Source organism: Ictidomys tridecemlineatus, chromosome 11, assembly GCF_052094955.1.
Source record: "Ictidomys tridecemlineatus isolate mIctTri1 chromosome 11, mIctTri1.hap1, whole genome shotgun sequence".
Taxonomy (NCBI): domain Eukaryota; kingdom Metazoa; phylum Chordata; class Mammalia; order Rodentia; family Sciuridae; genus Ictidomys; species Ictidomys tridecemlineatus.
Genome location: NC_135487.1, coordinates 98,418,523 through 98,440,226, shown reverse-complemented (window position 1 = coordinate 98,440,226; position 21,704 = coordinate 98,418,523). Strand labels below are relative to the sequence as shown.

At 37.6% G+C, this 21,704-nt stretch overlaps 1 protein-coding gene across 7 annotated transcripts in view; it reads right to left on the bottom strand.

Moving 5' to 3' along the window:
• Positions 1-1,749: 1,749 nt before the first annotated feature.
• The window catches only part of Sec22b (SEC22 homolog B, vesicle trafficking protein), a 52,617-nt gene continuing 32,662 nt past the window's right edge, over positions 1,750-21,704 (bottom strand). The window contains exons 6-8 of one of the 7 annotated variants that reach the window (XR_013427980.1): positions 12,905-15,067; positions 12,627-12,705; positions 1,750-1,948 (exon numbers count right to left, since the gene is read on the bottom strand). Coding sequence is in view for 2 of the 7 variants with exons in the window: in XM_040287237.2 (XP_040143171.1) it covers positions 14,878-15,067 (190 nt within the window). In the remaining 5 variants the exon portion in view is untranslated. Of the gene's footprint in view, positions 1,949-6,045; positions 15,068-21,704 lie in introns of those variants that run through there. The other 6 variants (XR_005734706.2, XR_013427979.1, XR_005734704.2 and 3 more) reach the window with 6 other exon arrangements.

The window sequence follows — 21,704 nt, the reverse complement described above, 5'->3', positions numbered from 1 at the left end:
TAATCATTAAAGTGTTAATGCAAAAATGCAATAATATTATCATGCTGTTCAACCAGTACATATTTAATAAATAAATTCAACAGTTTTGGGATATTCATAATTAAGTGAGTCTCAAAATCTTTTGTCCATCTCCTGAACAAACCAAATGGAAAGCAGTAGCAAGCGTGAGAAATGTTGTCATCATCAAACTGAGCTAATTGCATGTGGTACCAAACCACAAAAGCGAGAGTTCCACAGACGTTACCCTGAACCTGAAGAGATTATGGACTGATGACCACCATTGCTTGAGATCTACAGGTAGATACCAGAGAGAAAATTCAGAGTCAGTGGATGAAGAAACACTGAGGTTGCCTCAAAATCACTGCCTACTAAGGATGAGGATCTGCATAATCTTGTAGCAAGGCAGGGGATGAAGCCAAAGGGTTCTCAGCCTGTTGGTATTCTCTTTAGTACATGTCTCTCCATTTTCTGTGGCTTTATCAAAATATTTTTTCACTCCAAACTTTGGAAATTATTTATACATGACATACGCACTATCAGAATAATGAAATACCTTTTAATTATTAATTTCTGAATATAACAGACTAATATGAATGTATAGATATGCATGTATGTATGGGTATTGATGCACGTGTGTTTATGTGGCTTCCTATACTCATGCTCCCCTACTTGGCAAGAAGTGGTGCTCCTTGGCTCCCCCTAAAAGCTGCCAAATGTGGGATGAGAACTGACACCAAAAACAAATGAGGTGAAAGAGGTTAACTGTGGTTTGATGCTCTCAGATCAGAGGAGAGGCCATGAATAAGAAAGTCAACAAGATGAAAATGATTTAAGTATAGGCAGCTCCTAGGGAGTGTCCTCTCTGTAAATGATTGTAATAAATCTGTATAAACTCCTTTAATTTGAGCTTTAACATCTACTCCTCCCACTCTCACAATATTAGGTAGTAGAGTCTGAGGTAAAGCACATTCTGGGTTTGGAATAACCCAGGTTCTGTCAGAATCTGTCCCTTGCCAGCTGAATGATACTGGACAAGTCACAATCTCTCTAAGCCTCCCTGTCTCTACCTATAAAAGGAAAAGTGCTATCTATCTCATGCAGATCTGATAAAGGAAAATAAAATGTAGCAAGTGTTTCGCATTCAATATTTGGCAAATGAGGACTGGGGCTGTGGCTCAGTGGTAACACATTTGCCTGGCATGTGTGAGGCATTGGGCTCAATTCTCAGCACCATGTATAAATAAATAAAATAAAGTTTTATCAACAAATAAAACTCCCTATTCTGGGTCCTTCATGCCAGGGAAACTGTCATGCATCCTGTCTGACCCAGGACTCTTTTATTCATGAGGAGCACCAATTCCATATTGAAGTAATTTTTAGGTTTCAAGTGATTTTTCATGTATATATATTGAATTGGCATTTTTCTGTCAATTTGCACATTCGCAAGTTCAGAATTCCAATGCAAGACTTATATCAGACTTTCTGGAAAATTAGATCTGAGGTAATCCCAGGGGATCAAAAGAGTTATGGGTGATGAGAAAAAAAAATACATACCCTATCACACCCTCTCCAATTGTGAACATGTAGGTTATTTATGGATTGATATGACACAATCATAATCCCTTGTTGGAAATGCTCTGTCACTTCCCTCTGCTCTTAGTGGGTATATGCTCAGTTTTTGTCAACTCAGAGGGGTAATGCAAAACCAGGAATGTAAATCTGCTTCTTACACCTCCTACTCCACACCAGTCTCCTCCTTTCTTTTTATTTAATTCTTTCCAGCTTTACACATTGGAAGTAAATGCATTTACAATTATCTTTGCTACAGCTCCCATTATGGAAACAATTGACAGGTGGCTGAGGAGTTAGGAATCCAGGGGCTTTAATCCAGATGTGCCGTTGCTTAACTGTGGGCCTCAAGCAAGCTAGATCAGGCTTTGGTCTCTATCTGTAAAATTTAAAAAAGAACAAAGTATTTATGTAGTGTCTATTCTGCCAAGTGTCCTCAACCACATTACTTCACTTAAGACATAAAAAAGAATCTTCCTAGTTAGGAATATTTATCTATGTTAAGCAAATGAGAAAATAGTGAAGCAGAGATATTGTCAGGAGCTTCTCTGGATAGGAGCTAAGTACACATCTTTAAGTCCTGAGTAAAGGGGACAGTTATTGCACCCCACAATACATTGGAATTTTACCCACGCTCAGATAATGAGGTGTGGCTCCAGGAGTGGACACTCCCCTTGTGTGTCCCCTATATTCTTATATATTCTCCTCTTCTGAATAAAGAATTCCAGGGGCTCCCTCTCTATCCATGGACCCCTAAGGTCACAGAGCCATCCCCGGATTTTGAAAAGGTACTTGGTGTATGTTTGTGTGCTTTCTTTGCCGTTTTCTTAAGTTATTGAAATAGTCAGATTTTGGGGCTGGGGATGTGGCTCAAGCGGTAGCGCGCTTGCCTGGCATGCGTGCAGCGCGGGTTCGATCCTTAGCACCACATACCAACAAAGATGTTGTGTCCACTGAAAACTAAAAAACAGAAAATAAATATTAAAAAATTCTCTCTCTCAAAAAAAATCTTTCTTCATTAGCTTTCATTTAAAAAAAAGAAAAGAAATAGTCAGATTTTGTGAACTCAGCATTAGGTTGCCAGCTCTGCTAGATGGTGATAAGACATAAATTACCCAAGGCTACATGAGAGGCAAAGAAGAGTCTGCCAGAATTTGAATTTTAGAATCACCTTATTCCAAATTTTATGCTTGTACTAGTAATTCAACATCATCTGTAATGCCCTTTCCTATTCTAATATTACAATGCTCTGTAAGCACAGTTAATCAATAGTTGGCTTAGTTCTTTACAGTGAGTCATCCATCCATGTCTTGGGGTCTCTGAGTAGGCAAAGCCCTGAGGGGATTTACCACATCCCTTATTCAGCAATTACATCAGCTTGTAAACCCTGGTATTATAAGGAGTAATTTTATTGCCATCAATTGAAATCTAATACTTGACTTCATTTAAAATGCTCCTTCTAATAAGGAAAAAAAATTCCTTGGGAGCCCTTCCCACATCCTTCCTTGGGATCTTATATTACCAGCCTTACCTTTAATTATTCAAGATAGTTCATTGACAAACCAAAAATATTTCACATGTGCATATTTAAAAGATTATAACCCATATAGGTTTAGGGCATGGTATGAAGAGCTTATGACATGGAGTTACCAGTGACTCATCATTGTCATGGAGATTTGTCCTTCTCCCTCTTATCCTCAGATGCTTCTGAAATTGGACTCATGCAAGAACTTAAAATATCTCATTGGTAACTCAAATACATAATGGGTGGACGAAGAACATAAACCTCACTCCAAGGAGAACAAAGGGGAATTCTCAGTGTTGCCAGTTCAATTTTGGTCAACCAGGTATATGGTTGAGCCTGGTCCTTTCACATCATAGTTACCTAAAGGTAAAGTTAATGTTTTATTTGATTTTACATCATTAGGCCAGCCCAATGTCTAGCATGCAGTAGGTGCATAAGTAAACGCAAAGGATAAGGCAAACCAGTAGGGAAGGTAATTAGAATAATCTAGATCATCACTGAATTAAATGTCAATTATCAATTTAAATCTGCCTTAATCATGTGCTATCATCTCCTTGAGAGCAACACCCATGTTTTACCCATCTTTGTGTCCACTTGGATTTAGTCTTGTATATTAGAGGCTCAGAAATTCTATGGAATTGAATCATCTTACAGTAAAACATCCTATAAGATAATATAGTAGAGTGATGAAAAAAAAACAAGTAATTTGAAGGTGATAAGGGAAGAATAATAACAATGATTACATAATCAAACTTGGCAGTGGAAAATAAGGATGCTCTTGGAAAGGACTGATGCTATTATTGGAGAAACTGTATTAGACACGTCCCGAGAAAAGTTGTGTTGTCTCTTTCTGCTGCTTTCATGAAGCACAAAAGTAAAATAGATTCATATTGGTACTTTAGGGAAAAATGATTCCCCAACATTCCACTTGGGTCTGTCCCTACTGTTCCCTAATGGGCCTGAATCCAAAATATTATGAGTCTCACGGATCAGTTCCCATCCCCACCCCCGTGTTCTCATGTAGAGTCATTTCCTGGATATGTGAGACCTAAGATGAATTCCAGCATCTTCCCTCCTAGATCCAGTACCACATCCCTCTTCCTCTCTAAAGACAACTTCTCTCCAAGAGGGGCTAGATTCACTGCATCCGAAACTCCTTTTCCTGTCCTATCCTCTTAAGGCATGATCCCAAGACAATACCCTGTCCCATACTGTGAGGCTACAGCTGCAAACTTTTTCTATCAGACAGATGAAAAACAGAAATTTTAGTTTTTAATGGGACACCCCCTGTGATTAACATCATCCTGTTGTGTAAGAAGCCCAGAAGTAGGAGAACATAGGCTTCATGATGCTTCATAGATTTCTGTTTGTAGGGTCAAACTTGACTCAAAGTTGGCGTGAACAGGAGTAAATTAATGGCTTTGGTGGGGAGTGAGTAAGACTGAAGTCTGGAGGGAGCAGTGTCCTACATAGATGAATAAAACAGACAGGAAATATTCTTAAATGGAATAAGAATGTTGGAAACATTTGGATGAGAAAGCTGAAAGGGAGCTTGAAAGTCCACGTTTAGGGTTTAGGGAGAACAGCTAACATTATCTATTTGGCACTCTTCTAAGCTCTATAGATTTATTACTTTATTCAGTCTTCACAACAAATCTATGAGATAGGTATTAGTATTAGCCCCATTTCATAGATTAGGAAACCAAAGCAAAAAACTAGGGAATAACTTATTCAAGGCCACATGGTAACCAAATGGTAAAGAGAACTAGAATTTGAAGTAAGCTCTATTCTATATTATTGTCATTTATGCGCTAAGCAGTATGCCTTAATCTGACCCCAGGAGTCCTAAAGAGCTATGTGCAAGAGGAAAAAAAAAATTATGCCCTGTCACACCCCTTCAATTGTCAACATGCTGATTATTTACTTTGTGAACTAATGTGACACAATCTTTAATCCTGTATTTTTATACACACTCTTCCTGTAAAATGTGTATCAACACACTGTGTGTGTCTACATTGTGGTTTTTTATACTCACAATTAATTTACCACTGCTCTTCAAGATCACAAGATCATACCTCATTATTACCTCTAATTTTTAGCATGGTTTCCATTAGCTATTCCTGAGAGGAAATAAGCAGTCCTTGCATTTTACAGATGGGGAAAGTGGTTTAGAGGAGGTCAATGGCTTGAGCAAGGTCACAGACCAAGTTAGCAACATGTGGCTTAAATCCAGATCAATAACCTCTGTCTGCCCAACCTCATCCTTAGAGGGTCTGTCTATCCTAGGGACTGGGCCACATTCCAAATTGGGTCATCTGGTGCATGCTGCCTGTCTGAAATTCCCCTTGTGGTTTTGCTCACATCTGGTGTTTTTCACTTCTCTTTCTAAACACGTGCTTTGATCCTATTGCTGCTGCAGCAGAAAGATGTCCATGGCTCCAAGGAGTATAGCTAATTTAGTGAGAGGTGAAAAATACTCCTTTTAACAGAACATCTAAAAATAAACAGTGTCACAGTTTCACCATGCCATGCTTGAGGCATTTCCTGGAAATCCTTAAATTTAGTTAGTTTCTACATGGTCTCCCTATAAGCCCCCAACCCTCTAATGTGCTTGGACTCCAGACCCTTAGCTCTTCTCAAATGCCAACAGGTCTGAAGTCTTCCTCCTGTTTTTCTTCCTTCTAATGATACTCAGAGTGGACTGCAAGGGTAACAAATGGTTAATAATGACATGCCTTTCTTAACAGTTCTGTAGTCATATTTCTCCATCAGTTCACACACACTGAGTAGGGTACTATCTATATTTACTTCCACAAATCCTTATCTACAACTAGCTTTCATGTTTTACTTATTTAAACAAACTTTGTTACTCTGTTTTTTTATTATGAAAAATATTTTTTCATTATATTAAAATTTTTAGAATAACAGAGAATAAGAAAAATCCACAATCCTAGCACTTTACCATATCTTTTATTATTCTTTAAGTCTATTTTCCTTGTACTGTATTTATAATTTTTCATTTATTTTTTCATAGTTACAATTGTAATTTACATGCAGTTTACATGTCTTCTTCTCATCATTATTTAATATCACAAATGTTTCCCATGGCCATGGTTTGGATATGGTTTCAGTATCCCCAAAGCCTTCATGTGCTGAAATTTAATTCCTGTGTATTAAGAAACTAGAAACTAAATCCAACTATAGTGTTTAGAGGTGAGGCCTTAAGGAGGTGGTCAGAATTAGATAAGATCATCAGGGTGGAGCCCCCATTATTCAATCCTGGTGGATTTATAAGAAAAGGCAGAGACCAGATACACACAACCACATGTGTGCTCCCTGTCTCTTGCCATGTGATATCCTGTACCACCTCAAAACTCTGCCAGCAGGAAAGCCATAACCAGATGTGATGTCTTGATCTTGTACCTCCAGAACCACTGGCCAAAATACACTTATTTTCTTTATAAATTACCTAGTCTTTGGTATTGTATTACTAGCAACAGAAAGCAGAGTAATAAGCCAATGTTGCTATATAATCTTTCAGATATAAAATTAGGAATGAAAGGAGACATGTAGATTTTGACAAGATGAATAGGGAAAGGGTACCAGTGACCTCTCAGAAAGGAGTGGATTATCAATATTTTTACTGAATTTTATTTTTGTGCTACCAGGGTTTCTCTATCACTAAGCTGCATCCCCAGCCCTTTTTATTTTTTTGAGACAGGGTCTCACTAAGTAGTCCAGGCTGGCCTCAACTTCTGGTTCTCCTGCCTCAGGCTCCTGAGTACCTGTGATTACAGATGTGTGCCACTGTTCCCAGCTGTGAATATCTTTTGTGGGTAGCCAATTCTATCCCGAGTTGCTGAATTTTAAGGGGAATCTACAGGAGACATAGCTATGCACAAAGAGACAAAACAGCCCAATATTTTTGGAGACAAAAGATTAAAGTGAAGTCACAAATAAGAAAATGTGAGATTCAAGACAATGAGCCTTCCCTATTGAGATAAATCAGAAGCAAGACTATATGTTTTGGTAACATCTACCTAAACAGTTCCCAGAGAACAACAACTTATCATAGATATGGCCAGAAGGAGGGACGTAGGGAACACTCCTCCTAGGGAAAGAACATCTTCCCATGGGCTATGGAAAATGATAATAAGGAAGTTACATTGCTCACTCCAATTGCCAGAGGTATCTATGGAAGAAATGAGGAAACAGAGCATTCTTCCTGTTAAAGGGAATTGTTTGACTTCCTCACTTGGTTTTCTACTTTATCTTGGTCCCTCTTCCCTTCTCAGTTGGCCCATCAGATTTCTGCACCAAACTATGAAATGGTTTTCTAATCGATTAAATTGTCCTCATTTAGTCAACCTTCCTCCACTCAAACTTTCTGCCTCTCTTGCTTTTCTTTGCTGACCATTCCAAATTCAAGATGTCCCACCAGCTCCCTCATACCATATTCACCCACAGCACACACAGAGGTCCATTCTGAGCAGCACCACTGGCATGCCCTGCATTGCAGTAATGGTGACACCTAATGTTGCACAGAAGGATGCAGGCCATCACCTCCTGCTTAACTTCTTTGAAGCTGATCTATCTACTCTAGGGAAACCAACTGACTATTATACATTAGGAACATTTGATCCTCACAATAATGCTGAAAGACTGGAATGGCCATTTTAAACTCACAGATGAGGTAACTGAGGATCAGGGTTTGTTTATGTAATAATATATAACACTGTGGAGATGTAACAGAATTGAAAAAAAAAAGTAAAACAAAGGAAAAAACCAACTGAGAAAAAAAGTAAAATACAGGGGCTGGGGTTGTGGTTCAGTGGTAGAGCGCTTGCCTAACATGTGTGAGGCCCTGGGTTCGATCCTCAGAACCACATATAAATAAACAAAGTTAAAAATCCATTGGCAACTAATAAATATTTTTAAAAAAGCAAAATATCTTGTTAACCACCTTCCCAAAGAATCACTATTCACTTTTTAAATATATTTCCTTTACCTCTATTTCTCTCTCTCTCTCTCTCTCTCTCTCTCTCTCTCTCTCTCTGACAAAATTCAATACTTACTCTTTATGCAATATCACATTTTTAAAAAATTTACCATTCTGTTGTGAACATTTTCCAGGATAGGCTCATTTTGTTGGTGGAAGGGACTAGAATATGCATTTGAAGCCGTAAGAGAAGGCCCCATATAGGGCAGCACAATGGGAAGCAATCCAAAGCCTTGGGGGAAGGCTGAAAATGAGGAGCCTATAGAAAGGCAGGAAGGCTGTCAGAACACTGGCCACCACATGCTTTTCCTATTTCACATGTTTCCCGAAGGCTTCTTAGAAACATGTGTTAGGAAAGGAAGGCTGCCTGAACCACCCAGTCTTCACCATGATCCCAGTTCCCCACCCCCAATCATTATCCAGCCTGGCACAGATCCTAGAAGGACACAGGGGGACCATCAAAAGAGATAAAGAAGAAAAACGTGTGAGGGAAGGTTTGGAAGGTGAATATAATAGATTTGTCAAATAGGAAGCAATATACACTAAGTGTGTATATAGATATACCACACACACACACACACACACACACACACACATATTCACATGCAATAACTAAGAGTCCTACATAGAGTCAGACAAATGTGTTTTCAAATTCTAGCTCTGTCACTCATTTTTTAAACAAAGATTTTATTTTTAGAGCAGTTTTAAATTCACAGAAAATTTGAGCAGAAGATACAAAGATTTCTATACACCCCTTGCCCTATTCTGCATAGTTTTCCCATTACCAGTTATCATTCTTTTTTTTAATTATTCTTTATTTTTGGCTTGCAATATCACATTTTTAAAAAATGTGATATTGTTGAATAAATGAATGAACAAAGTGCTTTCTTCATGCTTCATGCCAGGCGTGACAAATTGTTGAGAGTTGAACTCTCAACAATTTGTTAGGACTGATGACACAGTACAATCATCCAGAGTTTATAGCACACATTAAGATTCACTCTTGGTGTTATTATGCATTGTACGGATTTGGACAAATGTATAAAAACATTATACATTATAGTATACTACAGGTTAGTTTTACCACCCCCAAATTTCTTTGTTCTCCACCTGCTCATCCTCCCTCCCCTGTCTTGACAACCACTGATTCTTTTACTGTCTCCACAGTTTTGTCTTTCCAGGTCTTATAGCTGCAATGATATAGTATATATGGCCTTTTCAGACTGGCTTCTTTCCTTTAGTAATATGCATTTAAGTTTCTGACATGTCCTTTCATGGCTCTATAGCTACTCACAGGCATGTTTCTGTGAAATTTTAGGCATATTACTTAGTCTCTGTAAGTTTCACTCTTCTCATCTGAAAATAGGCCTGACAATAGACTTATATGCATAAGGTCTTGTGAGAATAAAAGACAGGCAAATGTGTAACATACTTACTGCAGCGCCTGGCATGAAGAAAGCACTTTGTTCATTCATTTATTCAACAAAAATTTAGTATCTACCATGCTGAATGCTAAGTGCACAGCATTAAATAAAACAAACAGGGTTCCTATCCTCATGGAACTTAAGGTTCGAAGATAAACGTAAATATTTATGCAAAAATTCCATACACTTCAAGTCTATAATTTTGAACTGTATAAATAATTTGAAGAAAACAAACTATTTCTAAAATAGATAAACAGAGAAACTGATTTAGTTTGGTGGGAGGGGATTGAGACGGCCCTTAGGGAGGGCCACTCTGAGGAACTGATATGAAACTGAGACCTGAAAGCTGAGCTGGAAATAGCCAGTTGAAGTGCTTTTGCGGGGTTGGCAGAGGAAGTGTTCCAGGTAGAGGGAACAAGTCCTAAGACAGTATAGAAGATAGTGGATTGAAGGAACTGAAACATCAGTGTAACTGGAGTATAGAACTAGGGGGAACAGGGTCCACATGAGGTCAGAGACATAGGCAGATACCAGATCTTGCAAGGGGTCACAGGACCCCAGTAGATGCCTATTCTTTAGAGAGTAGAAGGAGAAAGGGAAGCCAAAAATAAAGAATAATTTAAAAAAAGAATGAAAATGGGGGGAAAAAGAGTGATACAGAAGGGAGGGAGATGCTGGGAGTGGTGAACAGTGGAGAGGAGAGAGAGGGAGAACTAAAAGAGCTTTTAAAGTCAAAGGCGAAGAGAAGTTGAGGAGGACAAAGACTCAGCAGAACCAAGCAATTCAGCAAGTAAGAAACCTTTGAGACCTCTGAGCCAGCAGGTTCAGAGCAATAGCCAAAGCGAAAGCTAGACTGCAAGGGGTTCAGAAAGTAGTGTGTGGTGAGGAAGGAAAAGAAGAGAGGAAGTTAGCAAATGTGCTTTTTAGAACTACTGCATTGTGATGAAGGAAAAGAGAAAGTTTGAGTGATATCTAAAGGAAAAATTTCTTCTTTATTTTTATTCATATTGGTATTTTTGAGCATTTTTCTAAGATAAGGAGAAGGATTCAGGATAGAGATTGAAATCAGAAAGTAAGACTGTTTGTGTCTTCAGCAGGCTGCATTCCTGTGGGTATTTTGCCTGCAATTAGAAAGTGGTAGGTTCTGTTGTTGAGGGCTGCAGATCTCAACAATGCTTGTAGTTGTAGATACGGTTAGTCAAGACTGTACAAAGCATTTTCCTGTTTTTTTAAAATTAAAACTATAAATCAAATAGTCATAATGTTAACTCTTTAATAACAATAGGTATTATAAATTTTAAAGTAAAATTTCAAAACACTCATATCCAGACACAATTAAGAATCTATTGCACTGGCATTTAAGTACTATTAGTAGATGCCTTAATGTAAACCTGGTTTTATTTTTCATTTGATAGAATCCTTTCATTGTGATCTTGAATCATTTCTTTGGTTCAAAAACCTATTAGAGCAGGTCCATATTTCAGGTCAGTTTTATATCAATAGCTCTTTAAAATATTTCTAAATCTAAATTTCCCATTTGCTCATAATTTTTCTTCTGCCTCAATAAGACATGGAAGGACAATGACCCTGCTGGGTGATGGACGCATGGAATGACAAAGTTTAATTTTACTTATCCCATTCCCTTATCATCTAGAGACAACACACATTTTCCATCTCACCACCTCCCTGTTTTTGAAAAGCAGAAGGAAAAAAAGACAGATTTCTGATTTTTATTTATGTATATCAAAGCTAAATATGTACATAGTTTAAATAACTAAATAGTTCTTTTATGTTACTAATTACAAAAAATCAATTCTCCACCCTCTACCCACTTCTCAAGCATCAGAAGAAATCACATTCAATGTATTAACTAATTCTTTTTTTGATAAACAACATATCTCTAAATGACTATTTTATATATTGGCTTTCCACTATAGAAAGTAGGGATTTATCCTTTACCCCTTCTCATGCCCCACCCAAACATATTCCCTTGGCTCATCTATCCACATTATTAGATTGATACTCAATGTTTATATTACTATGGCTAAATAAATACTATCTATACCTGTATTGTATTGTTATAAAATAATTTATGAATTATGATTTTTCTTTCCTCAAAAACATTTTGCTTTTTCTAGAGTTAATAATTGTCTCCTTTTTCATTTGCCTATCTCTTTCTGTGCATATGTCACTAATTTAATTCATGCTCGCCATCAGTTGTTTAGTCTTCTCTTAATATTTTCAAACAAATTTGGTACTGTCCCAATTCTATCTTGAAAAACAGTTCTTCCAGAGCCTCTCATCTGCTCCTATCTGGGCTGATTGTTCTCCAGGCCTGCTGGACAGCTGTCCTCTTAGGATCTCCATTCACCACGTCCTGGGGATTCCCTTCACCTCTGTATTGAGCACCCTGGTTCCTGGATTCCATCTCTTCCTCTTTCTTGATTTACTCCTTTGTTTTGGCAGAGCACATTTTCTAGTAGTTTTCTAAGAGAGAGTGCAGGGGAGATACAAATCGGTACAGGGCCCTGCCCATGTTCTTTGGCACTTAGGACATCCGTGCCTTCTAAACTGCCAGCACATATCTGTTTGCCTGAGTGCTTTTTCAGGCCACTGAAGGTTTGTTCAGGAAGTGTTGGGGATTAACCCCCTCCTCCCTGGAGCAGCCCTTAACCAATGACTGATGGGTTAACAGATAAATACCCCAGCTTCTGTTTTCTGCATAAATCTCCCAGAGTGCTCCAACAAAATCAAGTTTCAGTTGTTCACAGAAACTAAAGGGATATATCAGCTTCCTTGTCTCACTTCTCCACTCCCCAGCAGATATTTCTTGGGATTATCTCTCAAAAAAACGACTTTTGTTCTTACATTTTCTATTTTTTCCACCTTTTTTTTTTTTGGCTTTCTTTTTACAAAAGTTCTACTGAGTTTTTAAATGTCTACTGCCATATTTAAATTTATAAGATCTTTTTCTTTTGTTCTCTAACTATTCCTTATAAAATTGCTTTCTGTTCTTATTTCATATATGCACTTATCCTTCTAATCTTTTTGAGGCTATAATAGTTTTTTGTTTTATTTTCCTTCCAGAGATGTGTTGTTTTCAAATTACCTTAAGGGCATTTGTCTCCAATATGTCAGGGTCCCAGAGAAAGATTTCCTAATGTCCAAGCTGGCTGATGGGTCCTCAACTAAGAAAGGGAAGAAGGCAGAGACAGAGTATCTCCAATGACTCTAGGTGATTTTTATATAATCTCCTTCTCCCCCTCCCCAGGATGTCCTTTTACGCAACAGAGCCTGGTTTCCCCTTGGTTTTACCATCATGCCAGAAAAACAAAACAAAAATCAAAACTTCCATTCCTTGGCTATAGTGAGGAAGAGACAGTTCACCTGACACAAGCAAGTGGCTGGGGAATCTGGAGTTCTAGTTGTTTCCTGAACTGACTTTCAACTCATCCTGTTGCTTACATCCTTAATATCACTCACGTTTCCAAATGATGAGCATCTGGGAGATTCTGAAATATCAAAGCAGGCTGCTTTAGCTTTCTTATCTACTGGCCTGGTATTCAGCTTGCTCTAATCTCTTAATCCAGTTACCACATCCACATAAATCCAACTTTTAAGTTAACCTTGTTGTCCCTTGTGTATTCTTTTTTTCTTTAGGCTTATTCTTTAGGAAAATTCATTTACCTAAATTCTTATTTGGTTACATATGGATGAAGAAACTCTGTAAACTCATAGAAGAAACTAATGCTTGCCCATGGACAGGAAGAAAGTGGAACTGGGCCAATGGAAGACATGGGTGAAAGAAACTTTGGTTTGTGCTTCTTCATTTTTTTTTTTTGGCTTTTACATCATGTGAATATGTTAATTAATCAAAATATTAAATTTGAGTTGAGTTTGAGGAGGGAGTGGAGTGCAACGTATGTGTTGAATCTATTGTCTTTAACCAGAAGTCTCAAGTATTGGTTTTCTAGATTAGCAGCTTCAACACTGAGATCATGAGAAATTTCCCAACCAAAAACCATTGTAAGCAAATAGAGAGCAATAAGCCAAAACACAGACTGATTTGCTTCCCTGAAATTAAAGATTTATGCAAAACAAAGAACAAAAAACAAATAAAATAAAGCAAACAAGACTGGAAGACCAAACCTAACTAGAGAAAAAATATTTGCCCCTAATATGACAAAGGGTTGTTTCCTTAAATTATGGAGTTCTTACAAAGCAATTAAAAACCAGGTCAAAATCCAATAGAAAACAACAAAAGACATAAGTAGAACATACAGGTAAGTAAATACAAATGGCTTTTTAAAAAATATTTATTTATTTTTAGTTGTAGTTGGAAACAATACCTTTATTATGCTGAGGATTGAACCCAGGGCCTCGCACCTGCTACGCGAGCGCTCTACCACTGAGCTACAACCCCAGCCTCACAAATGGCTTTTAAGATTGTGAAAAATGCTCAATCTTACTAATAATTTAAAGAATGAAAATCAAAACAATACAAAATTACTAAAATCTGATAATATAATTGATGAAGTGAGGATTTGGAGATATAGGGAGTCTAAAACATTTTTAGGGGGATAAAAATTGTAGTGCAATTTGGTAATATCTATTAAAATTAAAAAGTTACATTCTTTGACCCAGCAGTTTCACTACTAGAAATTTATCCTATGAATCTGTTTGCACTGGTCATTAAGACATGTTTATAAGAACACTCACTGCAACATTATTTGTAGTCACAGAAGCTGTAAGCAACACAACTCTTCATAGTAGTAGTCTACATACATAATAATATATTGATTATTAATATATTAAAGAGATATTAAGCAGCATTTAAAAAGAATGGGGCAGGGCTGTGGTTACGTAGCTCAGTGGTAGAGTGTTTCCCTAGCATGTGTGAGGCACTGCACTCAATCCTCAGCACCACATAAAAATAAGATAAAGGTATTGTGTAAAAAAAAATTAAAAATAAAATTTTAAAGAATGGGGCAGCTTTATATTCAGGAAATTATTTCTAACATCTATTTTTAAGTTTAAAAGCAAGGTATGAAACAACGAACGTATGGAATGACCCTGTTTGTGTATATGGTGAATTTCAATGTTTTTTCCTCAATATATAGATATGCCAGTGTACAGAGAACATCTCTGGAGGAATACATAAAAAAAAAAATCAGTAATAATGGCTACCTCTAGAGAAGGGAATGGGAAAATTGGCGTGGAGGGTTGAGAAAGGGGAGAAAAAAACCCATTTCTTCTTAAATATATTTCATCTTTTTGTTAAAACCAAGTACGTATTTTTAAAAAATGGGAGTATTAATCAGGGATTTTGGCTGCAGCAAGAGAATAAAACTCCAGTTAATTTAAGCAGAAAATGAATATATTAAAGGATATTGATCATCTTCTAGGCCTAGAGACTCAGGTGTAGAAGTGATAGCTAGAACAATTTCATGAAGACACCAATGCCTCCGTTGTAGACAATACTGCTGGGACCATGGACACCTCAACTCTGGATGCTGTTCCTTGCTGATAGAACTACCACCACTGCAGCATCTGGAAACCAAATGTGGTTATTGCAATTAATGCTGCTATCTGTAGAACAAATTCAGCAGTCTTTGAGGTCACTCATTCCAAAGTCAAAATCTAGTACAAATCCTAATGCTTATGCATAACTGCAAGGGAGACTGGGAAATGAGGATCTGACATTTTCTGTTTCAAAAGTGGAAATTTTATCAGGGCCCATAAAAGGGAGAATGCCTAAATACATAAAGGTTAATTAACTGGGATGGTGTGGGGTAGGGGGAAAAAAAGGATTTTACATGGATTTCATTTTGTTTTGGAGGAAAGTATGAAACTCTGTCCTGGCTTGCATATGACATATTTGCTTTCCTATATGGGCCTACTGCATGTACTATATTATTCAGAATCATAGCATTTCAGAGTAGAAAGTTCCTTATAGTTCCTCTAGTTAAAAAGCCTTGTAGGAAAAAAACAAAACAAAACAAAACAAAACAAACTCAAGTTAAATTGAGGAAAACACAAGTGGTCTGAGGTAACTTTGTGAATTTCTGGTGCTGACTAGAGCCTCTCCATTTGGGGCCCTATCCTGCAGAATCCTTGAGTCCCACCCATACTTTGGCAAAGTCTCTACTACAGTGTCAACAGACAGATATGCTTCTAGTAGAGCCTCTTCCTGAAGAAGCTGGTGGCATTTATTACAAGTATTATTAAATTTGTACATAAGATTTAAAGTGTATTTAAAAATAATCTTATTTTTATTACTAAAATAGTTTATTAAAAACAAGAAAAAATATGGAAGAATTTAAAGTAAATGGTAAAATCTCTATCTTCCACTTTTCTACTCTAAGAATAATCAGTGTGAAAAGTGTGGTGGGGTGCCTTTCAGGTCTTTTTCCATACATGAGTATACATTTACATTTTTTTATAGATTCAAACATATACATATGTACTGTTTAATTACTTCCTTTGCATTCCACATATATCATGGACATGACTGACATTTGGTACTGACTAATTCTGACCAAATTTTAAAAATCCATGATTGAAAAGAAACAAGTATATAAGTATGTTATTGGCAGATCAGTGGGTACCACATGAAGATTTAGTGCACAAGAAGAGGATGTGATGAATCATGGAAGACTTGGTGGTGAGGTGATTTTTTTTTAGTTCATTACCCTTGTGGTGCCAAAGTATAAGTTGTTTCATATAGATAATTACCAACTTCATCTATATTCAGGGCTGATTCAGAACATGACTGGACATCCATACTACTACACCATTCCTCATTTTTAGGTGAGGAACTATTTTCCTGGTGGTGGGGTTGAGAAGGTGGGCATGGTTAGGAGTTTTGCCCAAGATCACTCAGCCTGGAAAATGGTATAGTTGGGACTTTACTCCAAGACCCTTGCTCACTGCATTGTGTTGCCTTGTTTTCTGTAGCATTTAAGAGAGAGAAGGAGGGCAATGCTTTGGAAAACATTTATGTGAACTACCACATTTGATTTCTTACTCAGTAGTGCTCCATGCTGCCTTTGTGTCTGTGAGTCCTTCCATGAAGTATTGCTTTTGACTTTTCTTTTGCCTAGTATGTGCCTTACTAACTGCCAATAACTATCTTTGGGTACTACAAGCTTTGTACTTCAATCTTCTTATGGGAATTTCCACTTTTTGTTTCTTTTCAATCATGGATTTTTTCAGTTTGGTTAGATTTTGGCAGAATATTGAACATGATATATAATATCAGATGGATGACAAATGGTGGGGGGGGGACAAAGAAAGCCAATCATGTTCACATAGATGCCAAATTCACTGCATTAGGGAATGGTCATTTAGTTCTAGATAATGAGGATGGGATGGGATACAAATTAGGACAAAACACATTCCAGCTCATGGCAGCTTATTTTCTCAAACATTTATCCCAGACATCATGACACTCTATCAAAAAACAAAACAAGACAAAAAACTGTACATTCCCAATCACTTCATATAAGTTGTATAAATTTTCAAATATGGATAAAACTGAATTTTCTTAGTATTTTAGATTTAAAAATAAATAAAAACAAGTGTTCATATATTTTCTTCACATACTTCAGTATATCATTTTGAGCACTCCACTTTGGATCCCTCTGTTCCAATCAGGGAATTGAATATACACCAAAAAATATTGTGACACAAGAGAGCATAAAGGGAGCTGGGGTTGTGACTCAGCAGTAGAGCGCTTGCCTATCACGTGCGAGGCCCTGGGTTAGATCCTCAGCATCACATAAAAATAAATAAATAAAATAAAGTTTATTGTGTTCAACTACGACTAAAAAATAAATGTTAAAAAAAGAGAGAGAGAGAGAGAAAGCATGAAGAAGACTCTAATATGAGCAAAACATTCTTAGACCATCAAAAAAGCATCCCTGGAAGAAAGGAAGGCTGAATATTTGCGGACCTCATATCTACTCCGGGTCTAACTCCCAGTCTTAGGCCAGAGATTAATACCAGTCTTGGTTTCTTTGATTGATGCCTGTACAAAGGCTACCTAATAAAAAGGCTGCACATGAACAGGCTACCTCACCCCTAAGGCATCTGTTTCCTGGTATTTTGAGCGGATGAAGGCTTAATAAATAACATGCTATTCCATGATGATATGGATAGACACTTTTGGCCCAGGACCCAGAGTCATCCTTCACTTTCTACACTCAGTGGTAGGGCAGCAAGTGCCCTGGATATGGAATCAGGAGGCTGAGCTGCATTGTATCCTTTTTGTATGACTGTAAACCCTTACTCTCTCTGAGCCTTAATTTTCTCATCTGTAAGTCTTAGAGTGGATAATTTGCTTATACAAGTTCGCACAGTTAAGATGTACAGAGAGACAGGATTCCGAAGCTTGTTGGACCCTAAAGCCTGTGTTCTATTCACTACACTTGGATGCTGATCTCATGGGGCTCTGGAGAAGTGAATAGGTAACATGAGCATATCTCATCAACTTTGAAGAACAAGGTTACACAGAGTGTTAAGATTAAGTCCTCAAACTCAAGTCTAAATTCAAAATATGTTTTTCTACACAGCCCTAAAAGTCAACAGAGTATGATTTGGTTGGAATGAAAAGGTGGAAAAAGAAAATTTCAAAGTTAACTTCCTTATTTTTAGTCCCTTATGACAAGGTATGATAATCTGGAAATAGTTAGGTTAGGAAGAAAGTGACCAGTTCTACCCCAACCTTGCTCTTAATTTTGAGCATATCCTTTAGGCTGAATTTACTCATCTATTAGGGAATTCTAATCAGTGATCTCTAAAGGGTCTTCCTGCTTGATAATCTTCAAATTCCCAAATGCTCTGCAATTTGGAGTCTCCCTGAACTCTGGGAAGAGGGAAGAGAGGCATGTGGACAAAGAAGCAATCCCCAGGTCTGTTAGGGCTTACTCTAACAAGGCTGTATGGGGGCAACAGAGAGAGTGTATGGGGACTCAAGCCAGAGCCCTGGTGGGTTGGGCTGGTAATTATAAAGAAACATTGTGGAGAAAGTTTCTGTTGTGGTTGTTCCCTGTGTTTACTTTGGGCAGTTCTGTCATTTTTTAACTGACCCTTCCCAGATGAGATCGTCAGTTTTCAGCTGGGTAAAGTCAGGGCCTTGCAACTGGTGGAGTATTTGAATCCTCTGTGGCTCAGTTGCTGGAGAGAGGCCAGGGCATCTGACACTCCCCCTGCCCCCCCCCCGCCCCCTTTCAGGGAAGTAAAGCCAGGGCTGCAAATTTGCTGACACTGGCCATTGGCCTGTAAACCCAAACATCCTCTTCTCCTCTGCTTCGGTGTAGCAACGTGAAGAAAAAAAAGTCATGGAGGTTTCCAGAGCTTGAAAAGGCTCTAGCTGTATTCCTTTCCAGCCATTCACTCCTGCACATCGGCTCACAGCCATGTAGGTACAAGGTTATAGTTACAGTTGAGAACTGCTGACACTGCTTAAAAAAAAAAAAAAAAAAGAAGACATACTTTTTTTTTTCATGGCTAAACATTCTCATAATTGATTTAAACCCAAAGGTGCATAGTACTTGTTTTTATTTTCATATTTTCTTAAGTTTGAACAATACCCATGTAGCTAGCTATTTGAGAATCAGAGAGAAGGAAAGTTTATCTGCTTTTTCTAAATTCTCCAGTTTCTTTTGGCCTGTGAGTACCAAAGAATAGAGTCTTTTATGCCTAAGATGAAAAACATCTGTCTGGCACATCTGAGTAAGGTTGGGCTAAAGTAGGGCAAAACCAGGTGGAATGGCCTGCCTTTTTGAATTATGGAATTTTAAGCATTTATGTTAATAAAAGTTGCTAAATTCAACCTCTTCATTGAACTAATAAGGAAAGAGTCCAGAGAGGTTAGGACACAGCCTGCAAAAGATGAGCTCAGAATCCAAGTCTTCTCAGTTCCAGCCTCGCACATTTTACATTATCTATCCATTCTCAGGGAGGACTTGCATATGAAAAAATAAATTGTAAAAAATACATAACTCACATATTTTAAACATCCATTTATTCCCATTTTTGCAGCTTTCTAAAAAAAATTTTAGTTGTAGATGGACACAATACCTTTATTTTGTTTTTATGCGGTGCTGAGGATCAAACCCAGTGCCTCACATGTGCTAGGCAAGCACTCTACCATTGAGCTACAACCCCAGCCCCAAAATTTACAGTTTTTTTTAAATACTTTGTTTTTAGTTGTAGTTGGACACAATAGCTTTAATTAATTAATTAATTAATTTATTTATTTTTATGTGGTGCTGAGGCTCCACAGCTAGGTGAGCGCTCTACTGTTGAACTGCAACCCCAGCCTCCACTTTTACAGTTTTTATCCACTGAATATATATTCTTTCAGAGAAGAGAGATTTAATATTCATAGAGCAACTACTATGTGCCAGGTGTTCAAATGCATTTCTCATTTAACTTTACAATACTGTGACAGAGGCATTATTATGCCTGTTTTATAGAGGATGAAACTGAAAGGTCAGGTACACTTGCCCAAATTCACCCAACTAGAAAGTGGTGGAGTCACTAAGTTGAATCCAGATCTCTTCTATAGCTCCCAGCGTGCACTATATCACATCCACTGTGCTCATCTCATCACAGTTTATATTTATTTGTTTTTCCACTTTCAAAAGTATGACCTAGTTTTCATAATTGTTACACTTATGGGTGTATTCATTCATTCAATGAATATTTATTAAAAGGCTCTCTATTTCAGGCACAGTTGAGACACTGAGGATAGAGTAGCAAGCAACATACCCGAATCTCTGCTCTCCTAGAACATATGGGGAGAGATAGAAAATAATCCAAATAAATAAATCAAATGAAGTGATAGGTGCAATTCAGGAATAAAGCAAGGAAAAGGAGTAGGAAATGCTGGGGACTTGGGAAAGATAGCAATTTTAAATAGGAGGATTAGGGGAAAGTAATTCTCATCTATTACACTGGAACAAAGATCTGAAGGTGGTGAGGGAACAAACTCATGGATGTCTGGGAGAAAAGAGTTCGAGAGAGAATAGTGAGTGAGTCCAAAGTCACTGGGGTAGGAGGAGGCCTGTGCATCCATAGTAGAATGTGCAAGATGAGAAATAGTATCAGATAAGGTTAGAGAAATAATAGAGGCCAGATGAGATAGGGCTTGGGAAGAATAAAATATGTTGATTTTTATACTAAATGAGAGGGCAGACATGGGAGCTTTTGAGTAAAAGACTGAAAGGTTTTCTAAAGGATTACTAAGTGTGCTGAGAGCAGATTGGGGGTGGGTAACATTGTGAAAGCAGAAACACCAGTTGGGAGCTACTGTAATACTCCAGGTGAGAGATGATGGTGATTTGGACCTGGGGTAGTAGTGACAGTGAAAAATGATGCAATTCAAAATATATTTTTACACTGAAGCCAGTATAATAGTCTACCATATTTACACTGAAGCCAGTATAATAGTCTACCATATTTATACATCATGGTGTCACAAAACATGTTCCTGTTTTGGAGATTTCATTTGCTTCAGCTTGTGTTATTACAGATAATAATACTCTCATTGACATTCCCACTTATACTTTTTACATATCTTATTTCCTTAGGATAAATAGATTACTGAGTCAAAGTATGTGGTTGCCCTTGGGACTTTTGCTATATATTGTTGTATTACCAAGTAGTTCTACTAGCAGTACTTTAGGGATTTTTAATTTTAAATGCTCTGAAATCCCTTTCCTCTCCCCAGCAAATAACTCATCTCCCACCTTGGTTTTCTTCTTTCTCTCTCTCTCCTCTCTCTTATTTTGGGGAACTTATAAAGGGGAAGGGTAACAAAAGATAGGCAAAGGTTAGGCTGGCCACAGAGAGAGGTAAGAAAAGACTGAGGAATTTCTTCTTCTTCTTTTTATTTCCCCCCTTGCCTTAACAGCAATGAGCTCTGATAAAGGGCCAGCTGTTTCCCTTGGTTGAATGAGAATCTCCTTCTGTAAGAATCAACAAACCAACAATACTGCTTACTTAGAGACCCTTTTTTTCCCCCTTCTGGGAAGATCAATGGACTTTAAATTTTCAATTATCTTTCACAATATTCCCTGGTGCTAGATCAAACTGCCTCCTCTGAACAAACATTCCTCTCCACAGGGTGGGAAGTTTACCAATTTTTTTTTATTCCTTTATTCCCATTCCCCATTGGTTT